General features: G+C 41.8%; 3 protein-coding genes across 6 annotated transcripts; 1 reads left to right on the top strand and 2 right to left on the bottom strand.

The window, feature by feature from the left end:
* ndufaf8 (NADH:ubiquinone oxidoreductase complex assembly factor 8) lies at positions 1-2,250 on the bottom strand. The gene is made up of 3 exons (XM_042397560.1): positions 1,976-2,250; positions 420-530; positions 1-343 (listed from the first exon to the last, which is right to left on the bottom strand). Exons 1-3 carry the CDS (start codon positions 2,054-2,056, stop codon positions 323-325), a joined length of 213 nt encoding a protein of 70 aa, XP_042253494.1. The 5' UTR covers positions 2,057-2,250; the 3' UTR covers positions 1-322.
* A 163-nt stretch (positions 2,251-2,413) lies between these two features.
* tepsin (TEPSIN adaptor related protein complex 4 accessory protein) lies at positions 2,414-7,267 on the top strand. 4 transcript variants are annotated; one of them, XM_042397552.1, is made up of 13 exons: positions 2,414-2,538; positions 2,985-3,057; positions 3,469-3,560; positions 3,663-3,756; positions 3,875-3,942; positions 4,047-4,128; positions 4,289-4,360; positions 4,461-4,649; positions 4,785-4,989; positions 5,146-5,259; positions 5,411-5,489; positions 5,575-5,709; positions 5,805-7,267. In XM_042397552.1, exons 1-13 carry the CDS (start codon positions 2,500-2,502, stop codon positions 6,513-6,515), a joined length of 1,953 nt encoding a protein of 650 aa, XP_042253486.1. In that variant the 5' UTR covers positions 2,414-2,499; the 3' UTR covers positions 6,516-7,267. The 4 variants fall into 4 exon arrangements, with proteins under 4 accessions (XP_042253486.1, XP_042253487.1, XP_042253485.1 ...); XM_042397553.1 differs by having other exon boundaries at positions 4,458-4,649; positions 4,803-4,989; XM_042397551.1 differs by having other exon boundaries at positions 4,458-4,649.
* Positions 7,268-7,612: 345 nt separating this feature from the next.
* Positions 7,613-10,607, bottom strand: si:dkey-21c1.1 (protein FAM104A-like). The gene is made up of 3 exons (XM_042397558.1): positions 10,108-10,607; positions 9,216-9,321; positions 7,613-8,904 (listed from the first exon to the last, which is right to left on the bottom strand). The coding sequence occupies exons 1-3, from the start codon at positions 10,122-10,124 to the stop codon at positions 8,647-8,649; spliced, it is 381 nt and encodes a 126-aa protein (XP_042253492.1). The 5' UTR covers positions 10,125-10,607; the 3' UTR covers positions 7,613-8,646.
* Between the last annotated feature and the right edge of the window lie 4 nt (positions 10,608-10,611).

Below are 10,611 nucleotides of genomic sequence, written 5' to 3'. Positions count from 1 at the left end.
TTGGTCTGTGTTCAGACAAACAGAATCAGAAGGTTTTTTTTATTCACATCTTTACATTACAGAATTATATGGTTCTTGCGTGAGAAATAGAAGCACTGAAAAACACATACTTGCTTGATTGCAACAATATGTAAAGACACACATTCAGTTCATTCACAGGTACAAATAGTGCAGGTGCTGTTTCATCAACATCAGAGAGAATACATGCAGTGTTACAAGTCCATTCAGCAATTGCAAATTCTTCTCCCACAACACTGAACAGCTGATATTTGAGGACGCTCTGTTGAATTCACTACTCAAACACAGCCAGGATGCTTTCCACTCATTTGGCTTTTTTCTTGGCCTGTAAGAAAACAGATGATGAGCACATATCACCATTTAAAGTGACCAGCAGAGGGATTGTTGACTTTATCACTTACTGCATTTGCAAAACATGACTTCAGTGCTTGAAATTCCTTGGCACACAAGTCCTTCTGCAGTTCCTGTCTGCCTGTCGTGGTAGCTGCCACACACTTTCCATAAACTGTTGCCTAAATCACACAAGATGACATTAGACAAAGTCAGTCAGACAATGTCAATTACGCTTTCTCATTGATTGTGAAAAAACATCAAAGATGGCAGGTAAATTGGCAATAAAAATCAGTAGAGTATATTCTGTAGACTGCATTGTTCCATTTCTGTTGAATTGTACTTATTTTATCCTATATATATATAACATTTTCAATCCAATTTCTCTCTTTGTAGCACAAGAGGGGCTGTACCTACATTTCATTGTGCAATCCTGTTTTATGTCAGGGCAATAAAGCTGTACCTACCCACCCCAAGAAAAGCCCTAGCCCAAATATATGCAACAATAACATTAGATTCAATAAATACAAACAGGGCAAACAGTTTTATAGCCAAACAAACAAACTAATCCAAAAGTCTTATATATCCCCTTCTATATTTTCATGACTGACAGTCACTCTGCAGTATCACTGTTTTATCAGCTGCAAAACTAAGAAGATCATAGACTACACAATGATTTTTGTTGTGCAACTGTTTTGCTACAAACCATATGGGTGATGTTTGAATGGTGCTCAGGAACAAAATGTGGGATATTTTTGCTCTTTTGAAAACTCAAAAAATATACATATATATATATTATTATTATAAATTATTTAAGATTCATTATCATTTATAACTGCAAATGGTGACTAATAAGTGAATGTAACTATCAAGCAATTATTTACTATTTACAGCCCCCAAGAAGTTATTACTAAATCTTTTGGGTGAAGCTAGAAGACAAAAAGGCAAAATAGCACATTGAATGTCTCAGTAGGATAAAGTAAAACATCTGTAATAGTATGAAGTAGTGTTATAACAACACCAATTATAAAGCATTTTTTCAAAGACTTTTTTTAACAGGCTGCAAAATACTGAGACTGCATTCACACTGGATAGGCTTTGTGTATGTAAGTAGACCATGAGGATGTTTAGAGCCGAGCCAGGCTGACCAGTTCAAAACTTTAATGACTATGAATCATTAATAAAGGATTAAATGTTTCACACTTTCTGATAAGTCATCAGGTCTGCAGTTATACTTAATGAGTCATTCATGAAGATAATTCAAGTCTGCAGTTATGAATGTTAATAAATTGTTAATAAATGGATGCCCTGCAGCCCTTTCTTTATTTATTTCTTTGCTTCTATCTTTCTTTATGTGCAACAACAGCAATAATTTCATTGTCTGACATACCGATGAAAATAAAACTTCATTAGCTGAGTTTCTCGATTAGATTGTGGCTGTGAACATCTGAAGTTGGCTGAATATTAGAGACGCATGTGAATTCATAGTAAATTAAGTTATTATCTTGTCAGCTGGTTTTCAGTGAGTGGCATACGCAGCTAGCCAGACTGAATTTTTGTATGAAGTGAACATATTTAAATTGCTAAGATATGCCAGCATCCCAGCCCTCTTCTTGTCAGTACTCACCTCTCCCGCACACTGCGCAAAAAGCTCCGGAAAAAGTCTCATTCTCTCCCGGCTGCGACTCCACACATTTGACCCAGACATGGTGCTGTTCAGGTAGGTAACGGCTGGTCCGTTAGGCTTTCAAGCCAAGTGACGTGCACGATAGAGAACAAGCGAGTACCCGGAAACCGTTGCTGCTTCACAGTTAACGTTAATGTACTAGGGAATTTACAACGCTTTTCAATGAAAAATACATAACGACGGGCAGACAGGCCAGCGCCATATTGTTGACCCTGTCATCAAGGAAACGTCCGGCTGAATATTCGGCAATGTGATTCGTTCATTTCCTTATCAATCAACGCGTGAGTGTTAGTTTTCATGAAGCCGATTCGCTGGTTTTCGACCTTTAAGCGCAACCAGAAAGCCAATAAAAGATCTAGTTTTGCTACTTGACATTGTCTGATTGGCTAGCTGTCACCTCAAGCTCCGCCTCCCCCCTCGTACACTGGAGAGGAAGATGAGTAACTAGCCAGGACTGCTAAATCATGGCCACATTTATGGAACGATTAGCTTTTCTTCAGAAAGTAAGTGCTGTTTACAGTCATTATTAGTGGGGAAAACAATTAACAGCTGAATGGAGCATGATGACTATGACGCAGCGTTAATGTGTCTGTTTGAAGCTGTTTAGCTGTGCCATCATTAGCTTTGCTAGGAACTTAGCCTGGCTGCTAGCTAACAGCATGAAGAAACACATTTGGCATGTTTTTCTGCACATCCCAGGTTTGTTTTATTAAAGTATTATAGCAGAAGGCATGCATGCATCGGTTTTAACTGTCAAGTTGGGGAAAACTAAACTGGCAGTCACACCCCGGTGTCATGCCAAGTTTTGTTTCCATTTCAGACTTTATTTCACAGTTTTGTGGACCATACAGTTGTCATGGGATACACACTTTTACACAGCACCGTCACTGTTAGCTTTGAACTTGTGTGATCTAGACTGTTGTCCACCATCTCTCCCTCCTTACTGAAGGTCCCGACTCTGATGAAGGCCACAGCAGATGATGAAAACCCATGTCCTGGCTACCTTTTCCAAGAGATTGGAAGTATCCTTTGGCAGCATCAGATGTGTTTCATCTAGCAGCCCTAACTCTGCAACTTCCGAAAGCCATGCAAATAATATGTTGGCTCACATGACTCAGTGCAAGTAAATTAATTTAGCTGAAAGCTGTATAAAATGGTTAAAAAATACACTTATTATCTGGATTAAAGTGTGGATAAGCTTATGAAGTGGAAATTAAATGGTAATGCTATGAACATTATGGTTGAAAGGGGTTGAAATGGCTGAAATCAAAGCTCAGTGATACATCTCATGAAAAGTGTTCAGTGAAAATAATTATAAAAGAAAAAAAAAAGCACATCCCTAATATCAACTCAAGAGTTAATGAGTTGCTAATAATGACATTCTGAGTCTGTGACGCTACACGGTCATATCCTTGACCATCATCACACTGTAGAAATCTCCCATGAGTCTTCAGGTTGTGGTCAGTGTTTGTTGGAGTATCTTCTGGAGAGGCTGCAAGTGGAGTCCTGTCATGTCAAACTCAAGGTGAGAGCAGTGTTATAACTCACAATTCGTTCCATAAAATTGCATTAAGGTTGTCAGTCTATGAGTAACTCAAGGTTTTATTCCTGCTCCTGGTGTTTTAAGGTGCTGAAGATCTTTGTCCATCTCTGTGGCCACGGCTCCAACCATTTCCTCACAGAACTCAGAAGGAATTCCACTTTCATCCAGCAAGCATCAGGTTAGACATCAGTCACTTTGAACTGTTTGCTACATTGAACTCTCTCAGCACTCTGCGGCCGCTCTGTCACTTGAATATTCATTTTGTTCGCTGCTGCTGGCTGTTTTTCTCCCTTAAGTTTACAGTGGCCCTCCTGATCCCATCCATGGCACAGCATTGTACCAGAAAGTGAGAAACACAGCACAGGTAAGACGTACAGAAGATTCTGTCTCATCATCATTTTAATACAAGTCATAAATCTGTGACAGCAAGGCAAACACACACTCAGTTTCTTATTTACCTGTTTGCAGGAAGTAGCCCGGCTGCTTTTCACAGACATGATTCCCACCAAAAGCGGTGTCTCCCCACTCAATATAGCCCCCCCAACAATGGGTGAGTAATAAAAAAACGTAACTTAATGAAGACGACGATACATGGCACACACCGTTAAGTAACACTGTCACGTAGGATTGGGGATTAAATCCAAATCCAGCATTGAATCTAATTACTGGATTCCATAAATACAATAGGTTCCCTGTGTCTCTCTGTTCAGGTATGGGCTCAGCTGCTTCCCACAGGTCAGGAATGCAGGGATTTGGATACAATCCAGGGAGGCAGGGGACAGGTGAGTGACACCGTTACCTCCATCACAATTCACACAAATCGTATCTTCTTCTGTGTACAGTCCTGTACCTTTTACTTTCTGTACCTGTGGCTGTCAGGAGGCAGTGACACCCTGCTGGATAAGATCCAGAAAGCTGCAGAGGTAGTGGCCAGTGCTGTCCTTCCCCCAACTGAGCACCAGGGCATCCGTCTCCATGACAACCATTATCGGGCCGTAGTGGCGCCCTCTGCGCCCATAGAGGTGGCCGTGCCAGCTTGTGCCTACAATCTGCCTGCTCGCAGACCAAAAGGTGAGACATTTTTAAAAATAACTTTTTAATATTTTATTTGCACACGCATAATACATGGGCTTATGTTGGGCTAATGAAGCTTGAATCTCAAATCTTTAAGTGTTAAATACAGATGTGAATCATAAATGTTCACAGTGTCACCACTACCTACAGCAGTGACCCAGAGGTGCCCAGGGCAGGTGGGAGGTGGCTGGGAAGAGACAGACAGCGGAAACAGCTCCTCTCACAACTCTTCTCAGGACATCGCAGCCAACAGCCGGGCATCTGTGGGCAGCAAGTCAGCAGGCACCGGCAGCCAATCAGGGGCCAGTAGAGAAAGCAGTGGGGACCTATCTGAGCGGTGAGTGGCAAAGTCAACCAGTGACGTTTTAGAGCCAGTAGATTTATCTTGGAACGTCCTGTGTGCAGTTATGTCATGATTTCTAGGTCGCTGTGTGCAAATTAAATTGATCTATTGTTATTGTCACATCTCTCTTGAACTCTGTCTGCTCTTCAGGGTGGAAGCCTTGCAGTTGGGGGACTGTGGCCAAGAGATGGCGCTCATCAGCAGACTGTCTGAAGGCTCCAGAGTTTTCCTGTCCCGAGAGGAGAGCCAGCACTTCATCAAAGAGTCAGTGCATCCAAAATCAGATCAAGAGTAAAATAGTTTAGCTAATTGTCCCTTTATGTACTATATTATATGTCTGTTTTCTTTCCCTTTAACACAGTGTGTAATTGTTGGGATTTGTAGCCTGATTTCAGTCTTTTTTTTAATCTGTCAGGTGCTCCATTCTTAACTGTGAGGTCGTGGTGGAGTTGCTCTCAAGCAGGCTTCAAGATCCATCAAACACCATTAAGATGGTAATAATGTTTTACCATCTAGTGAACGCCTGTTTCTTAAAGATATTGTACAACCCTAATATATTGTATTTCTCCAATCCTGCAGCGGGCACTGTGTGCAGTAGCATGCCTCATGACCTCTGACCTCCTCTCTCTGGAGCAAATGTTTGCTGCTACACAGCGAAAGCTTCGTCAGCTAAGTGAAGGGCCACCTGGACCCGTGGCCAACAAAGCCACTAAGGTATAAAAGAGACAGTGAGAAAAAAGCTGCAAATGTTGAAAACTGATAGGACACAACTAGAGAAAATTTTTTTTCTTCTTATCTCCTCCTACCAGATTTTGCGACAGTTCGAGGCTCTGATTTGTGGATCTTTACACGCTACCAGGCAGGAGCAAACTGCAGCCGCAAGCAGCAGCAGCCATCAGGCACCATCTAATCAACTTCCTACATCTACATACTCAAACCCTTTACTTCAAACCCACTCTGCTGATGACAAAAACCTCAAACATTATCAGGTAAAGGACCTCCAGCCTGATATCTCACCTGCAGATATCAATCACCCATCTTCCCCTTCTAGTCTGGCCCGCAGCGGCTCCTCAGGGGAGCCGATGAATGACGATGACAAGGGGTCTCTCATTCAGCAAGAGTTAACGCAAAGCCAGGTAGAACCTGTCAGGACTGCTGAGGTTAAACCAGCGGCTGAAGATCAAGAGTGTAACACAGACAGGAGCTCTTCCCCTCCCTCTGAGCTGCAGAGTGAGCAGCCCTGTGTGAGCAGAGTGTCCTTGTTCAGTGGTATGGAGCTGGTGACCAAGGGAAGACCGCTGTGTGACAGGCGTCTCAGTGAGGGAGAGACATCCCAGACAGAGACTGATACGGAGAATGACACTTTAAGGGAGAATCAAGCTGTGGATACCTCTGACAGTCCAGTGGACTCGTCTCTCCCTTGCATCAGTAAAACCAGTGAGGATGCTTCTTCAATTTGCAGTCCAGTTGTATCTGGTAGCAGCCAACCAGTATCAGCCTTCTCATTTCTCAACTTTTGACCACAGAGAGACCAACTTTTTACAGCTGGAACTGTTAAACCAATGATGTCAAAAAGTATTTCTTTTCAGAAATATATTTAATTGTATGAACGAACATCAGATCTGTAAGGTTATAATTAAATAGACAGCTTATTCACTCACGTTTGGGTTTTCTGTTCTTATCTGTATGGTGCCTCCTCGGAAGCTGTACTTTAGCAGCAGCTTGAGTCAGGAGAAAAAAAATTCTTTTAAGTATGGATGGGTGCAATCCTGCTGTCTGTTTGTGTCTAATTTCTCACAAGCATTTCACAAGTATGGTTGTCTTGAATTACAGGTTATTACTGACAGTTGCTTTATCTCAGGATTCCTTTTAGGTAATTGAAACAACTTGTACGCCTCTGCAGCACGCCGTGAACCTCTGAGGGGGAGAATCCCTCCATGTGTAATTTGCACTACAATTGCTTTTCTTATGGATTCATAAAACTACAAATGAGAGTTGTCTTCCACTCTTTTTTTTTTTTTTTGGTACTAAGCTATTACATTATGTTAATGTAAATGTTGTCTGAGTGTTAGTTTACAAATTATTTATTATGTCTAGCCTGTATTGATTAAAATACACTATGCTTATAAAACACTTGTTTGGGGAACTAATGGAGGAAATAATTATTGAGATTAGTGTGTGTGTGTGGAACTGTGTTAGGCTAAAAATCTGCAAGCAGCATAATGCAAAATATCTGCAACTTCATGTCACCAAATAAAAACCTTCAGTATCTCACCATTGTTATTTCAGTGATATACTGTACTGCAGTGTTGAGTACTGTGGAATGTAGTATGAATTACAGGTCCAAATGGTAATCCAGCCTACCAGTATGAACAATGAATGCTACTTGTGTTTTTTTTTTGTTTGTTTCAGTGAACTCAAGCCATGCTGTTGCACATGTACAGTAAGAATGCTGATGAACAATAAAACATGCTGTATTTTTTTGTTACAGCACTAACCATTACATAAATGTAACAGTGTATTTAATAAAACTGTAAATTTATCAGTGACATGTTGCAGACTTCGCTTTCAGCAACGCTTTATTTCAATGTCAAATGATTTGGAAAATTACATAAAATATGAATCACTATCACATCTTATTTTATTTGCAACACAGTGTACTGGTCATATTAAACCATCCATAAACCAGTATGGGTGACAGGCTTTATGACACACGCATACACACGATATGTTGAATGTTTAAAAGAAGTAAACACCTGGTAACTAATCTGGAGAGCCTTTTCTCGAGGGCTTATTTTTGTTAGGAGTCCTACGCTGAGCACGCCACTGACTGAGCCACTGACTGAGCCACAGACTCCTGTGCTTGCTGTCACAGCTCTATAATTAGCCAGGGTCTAATCTGAGGTTGGATTTTGGTGGTGAGGCTCATGAAGATTCTCTGTTCTGTTACCTTGAACCCACAGACCTACCACACCTAAATGTTCTTGAATCATTAAAATAGTGAAAATTACCTGCAAAGAACAGTATCTAACTTTATCACTTTGGTTAGAGAAAACACATAAGGCCTAAAATGTTGTTTAACAGGATTGTTTTGGCAATGCTCTTTGGGAGTTAATCTGTTGGCCTCCATCGACAACTCCCACTCCACAGACACAAACATGCGACTGACTTCCCCGGTTGAGAGTAAACAGAATGAGGAGTTATTGAGTAAAGTGCTTCGCTTTATTTAGTTTTGCAAGCACTTTGGATTATCACACTTTTCTTGTGATTAGCACCAATGAAAATGTCCACGCATCATCAACGCACGCATGTTAAGAGAATGATACCTCTTTATAAAGTGCACAGGGTGCGTGCACACACACACACACGCACGCACACACACGCACAAACACACATACACATCAATACTGCACAGTAAACCACAGTGGCTGGGCCATGGAAAGGCGGATGTGCTTATGGTCTTCACAAATGGTACATGGCAAGGTGGGGATGAGCCTTCATGCCCAAAATCTGTAAACCTCCCCACACATCATCCCCTTCCCCCTGACCCGAGTGTGTCGCTTGAGGCTTTCAAGGAGGGGCCACCGTGCTGCTAAAGTCAGCACTGATGGGCGAGGGACTAAAGGTCAGGAAAGGGGTCACAGGTCACGGTCATGTCGAGCCCGGACGTCCTCTGGTCTGCAGACTGCTGAAGTGCGCCTCCCTCAGGACTCTGTTGATGTAGTCATAGGAGACACTGCTGCCGTCTCCATGGAAACCGTGCTGCAAGGAGCTGGCAGAGTCTTCAGGCTTTGGGCTGAGTGAGGACTGGGAGATGCAGTTGTTCTGGCTGTGTATGCATGGCCTGGTGGTGGCCACTATTGCTCTCTCTGGACTGCTGATCCCATTACTGCTGTCACTGCTGGAAGACTGCAAACACAGATCCAGAGATGGGCTTTGATTTTCAGCCTTGTGGACGGATGCAGATGCTGTAAATAAAACATCCTGAGCTTTTCCTGGCATTTTAGCTGTGCATGTGCAATGCAGAGTCACATGTATTTATATGGTCTATCCATAAATGTCAGTGGGCTTTACACTATAAACTGAGAGATAAATGACCTTAGTGGAAAATTTGCTTTTCTCTCAAGTATTGACCTTGATCACACATTCCAATGAAATCTGGGTAAACCTGTGCCTGAGTGATGCTCTAAAGATCTAAGAAAGAATCATTTCAGCCTCACCTCTGAGTCCAAATCTGACACAAGCAGGCTGGGACCCCCTCCTGACCTCTTGGCCTGAGGACTCAGCTGCTGGTCCTCCTCACTGTCACAGCTACGGTGACGCTTCCTGTGAAAAACAGGAATGGAAGAAGATAAGAGTATTGTAGAGTGAACATGTGAAGTGAAGGAGATAGTGTGACAGGAACGATGCAGAGAGGGGGGGTGGAGGATTGGGCGGAGAAAGGCAGAGTACCAGAAAGAGGAGACCAAAAATAGCAACACACACACACTCAGGCAGTTACATGATCAGACATGTGGCACTCCCATTATAAGAACACATTGATTAACATACCTTCACTTGGGTATATACAGAGCTGAAGGGACAAGTCTAAGTAAGTCCACTTCATTGTGTGATCAGACTATATTGTGTGGTGGGATTAGGGCTATTATATAATAAGATTCAAGCTCCAAGATGTTTATTGTCAATGCGGTTATACAAGTACAATCATGTTAAATTCTTTGGCTGGGAAGCTCCATTACAGAAAAACAGTAAATACATATACGTATATAAAGACATACAAAATATAATATAATATATAAAGCAATAAATATGTAAATGTATATGTTTAGGGAAAATGTATACATTTAAAGATATATACATACATACACACACATATATTCTGTCTTACATATATGTGTGTATGTATGTACGTGTGTGTGTGTGTATACACACACACACACACACACACACACACATATATATATATAACATATATATAAAGGCAGGACAACGTGATTTAATTACAATGTTGTCTTTTTAGTCAAGGTAAATGTAATACTGTATGTAATAATGAGTATTATGAGTGTGTAATAATGAGTACTAAAAGAGCAAGATGTGTGAAAATGGCTTTACCTGTTGTCAGTCAGCATTTCTGCAGTCTTGACGGATGTTGGCAAATATGAAGGTTGACACTCCTTGTGAGCCGGGACTTGTTTTAAAGCTTTGGTCGGGTTACAGCTCCACGACCATATCGGAGAAAATCAGTATGGCAAGCTCCCTCTCATCTCATCAGGCGGTGCAGAATGTGAGAGTAAAGCCGGCTGAAGCACAGATCGACGGCTGCGGTTGAGTTCAGACCTGTCACCGCTACCGTTGTAACAGCTAGTTGTCAAGCTAACTACTTCAGCTAACTGACCTACTGCTGCCGCCGCTGCCGCTGCTCTATGCTAAACTTCTTCCGCTTTCGTATTCCGTCCACTTGCCGTTAATTGTGGTTAACGGTTTGCCTGGAACTCGACGACAACGTGACACAAGAAACCGAATAAGTAAAGTTAAAGCTAAATTAAGGTTTAACGCTGTCAGAAGTAGGAAAACCGACACTTCGGTGTTGTTAACTGTGTCATAGTGACGAGCTCG

The sequence above is a fragment of the Thunnus maccoyii genome, chromosome 20 (genome assembly GCF_910596095.1).
Source record: "Thunnus maccoyii chromosome 20, fThuMac1.1, whole genome shotgun sequence".
Lineage (NCBI taxonomy): Eukaryota > Metazoa > Chordata > Actinopteri > Scombriformes > Scombridae > Thunnus > Thunnus maccoyii.
Note: the sequence above shows the minus strand (reverse complement) of the source record. Positions and strands in the feature narration are given on the sequence as shown.

Bases quoted from the DNA above. Each gene is read 5' to 3' on its own strand.
- si:dkey-21c1.1 (XM_042397558.1), bottom strand. The intron at 8,905-9,215 runs GTGAGGCTGAAA...CTGTGTTTGCAG, and splicing joins TGTCAGATTTGGACTCAGAG to TCTTCCAGCAGTGACAGCAG.
- tepsin (XM_042397551.1), top strand. From the start codon at position 2,500: ATGGCCACATTTATGGAACGATTAGCTTTTCTTCAGAAA. The intron at 4,650-4,784 runs GTGAGACATTTT...AAATGTTCACAG, and splicing joins GCCTGCTCGCAGACCAAAAG to TGTCACCACTACCTACAGCA. The intron at 5,490-5,574 runs GTAATAATGTTT...CCAATCCTGCAG, and splicing joins CATCAAACACCATTAAGATG to CGGGCACTGTGTGCAGTAGC.
- ndufaf8 (XM_042397560.1), bottom strand. From the start codon at position 2,056: ATGTCTGGGTCAAATGTGTGGAGTCGCAGCCGGGAGAGAATGAGACTT. The intron at 531-1,975 runs GTGAGTACTGAC...TGTGTGATTTAG, and splicing joins TTGCGCAGTGTGCGGGAGAG to GCAACAGTTTATGGAAAGTG. The intron at 344-419 runs GTAAGTGATAAA...GTTTTCTTACAG, and splicing joins AGTCATGTTTTGCAAATGCA to GCCAAGAAAAAAGCCAAATG.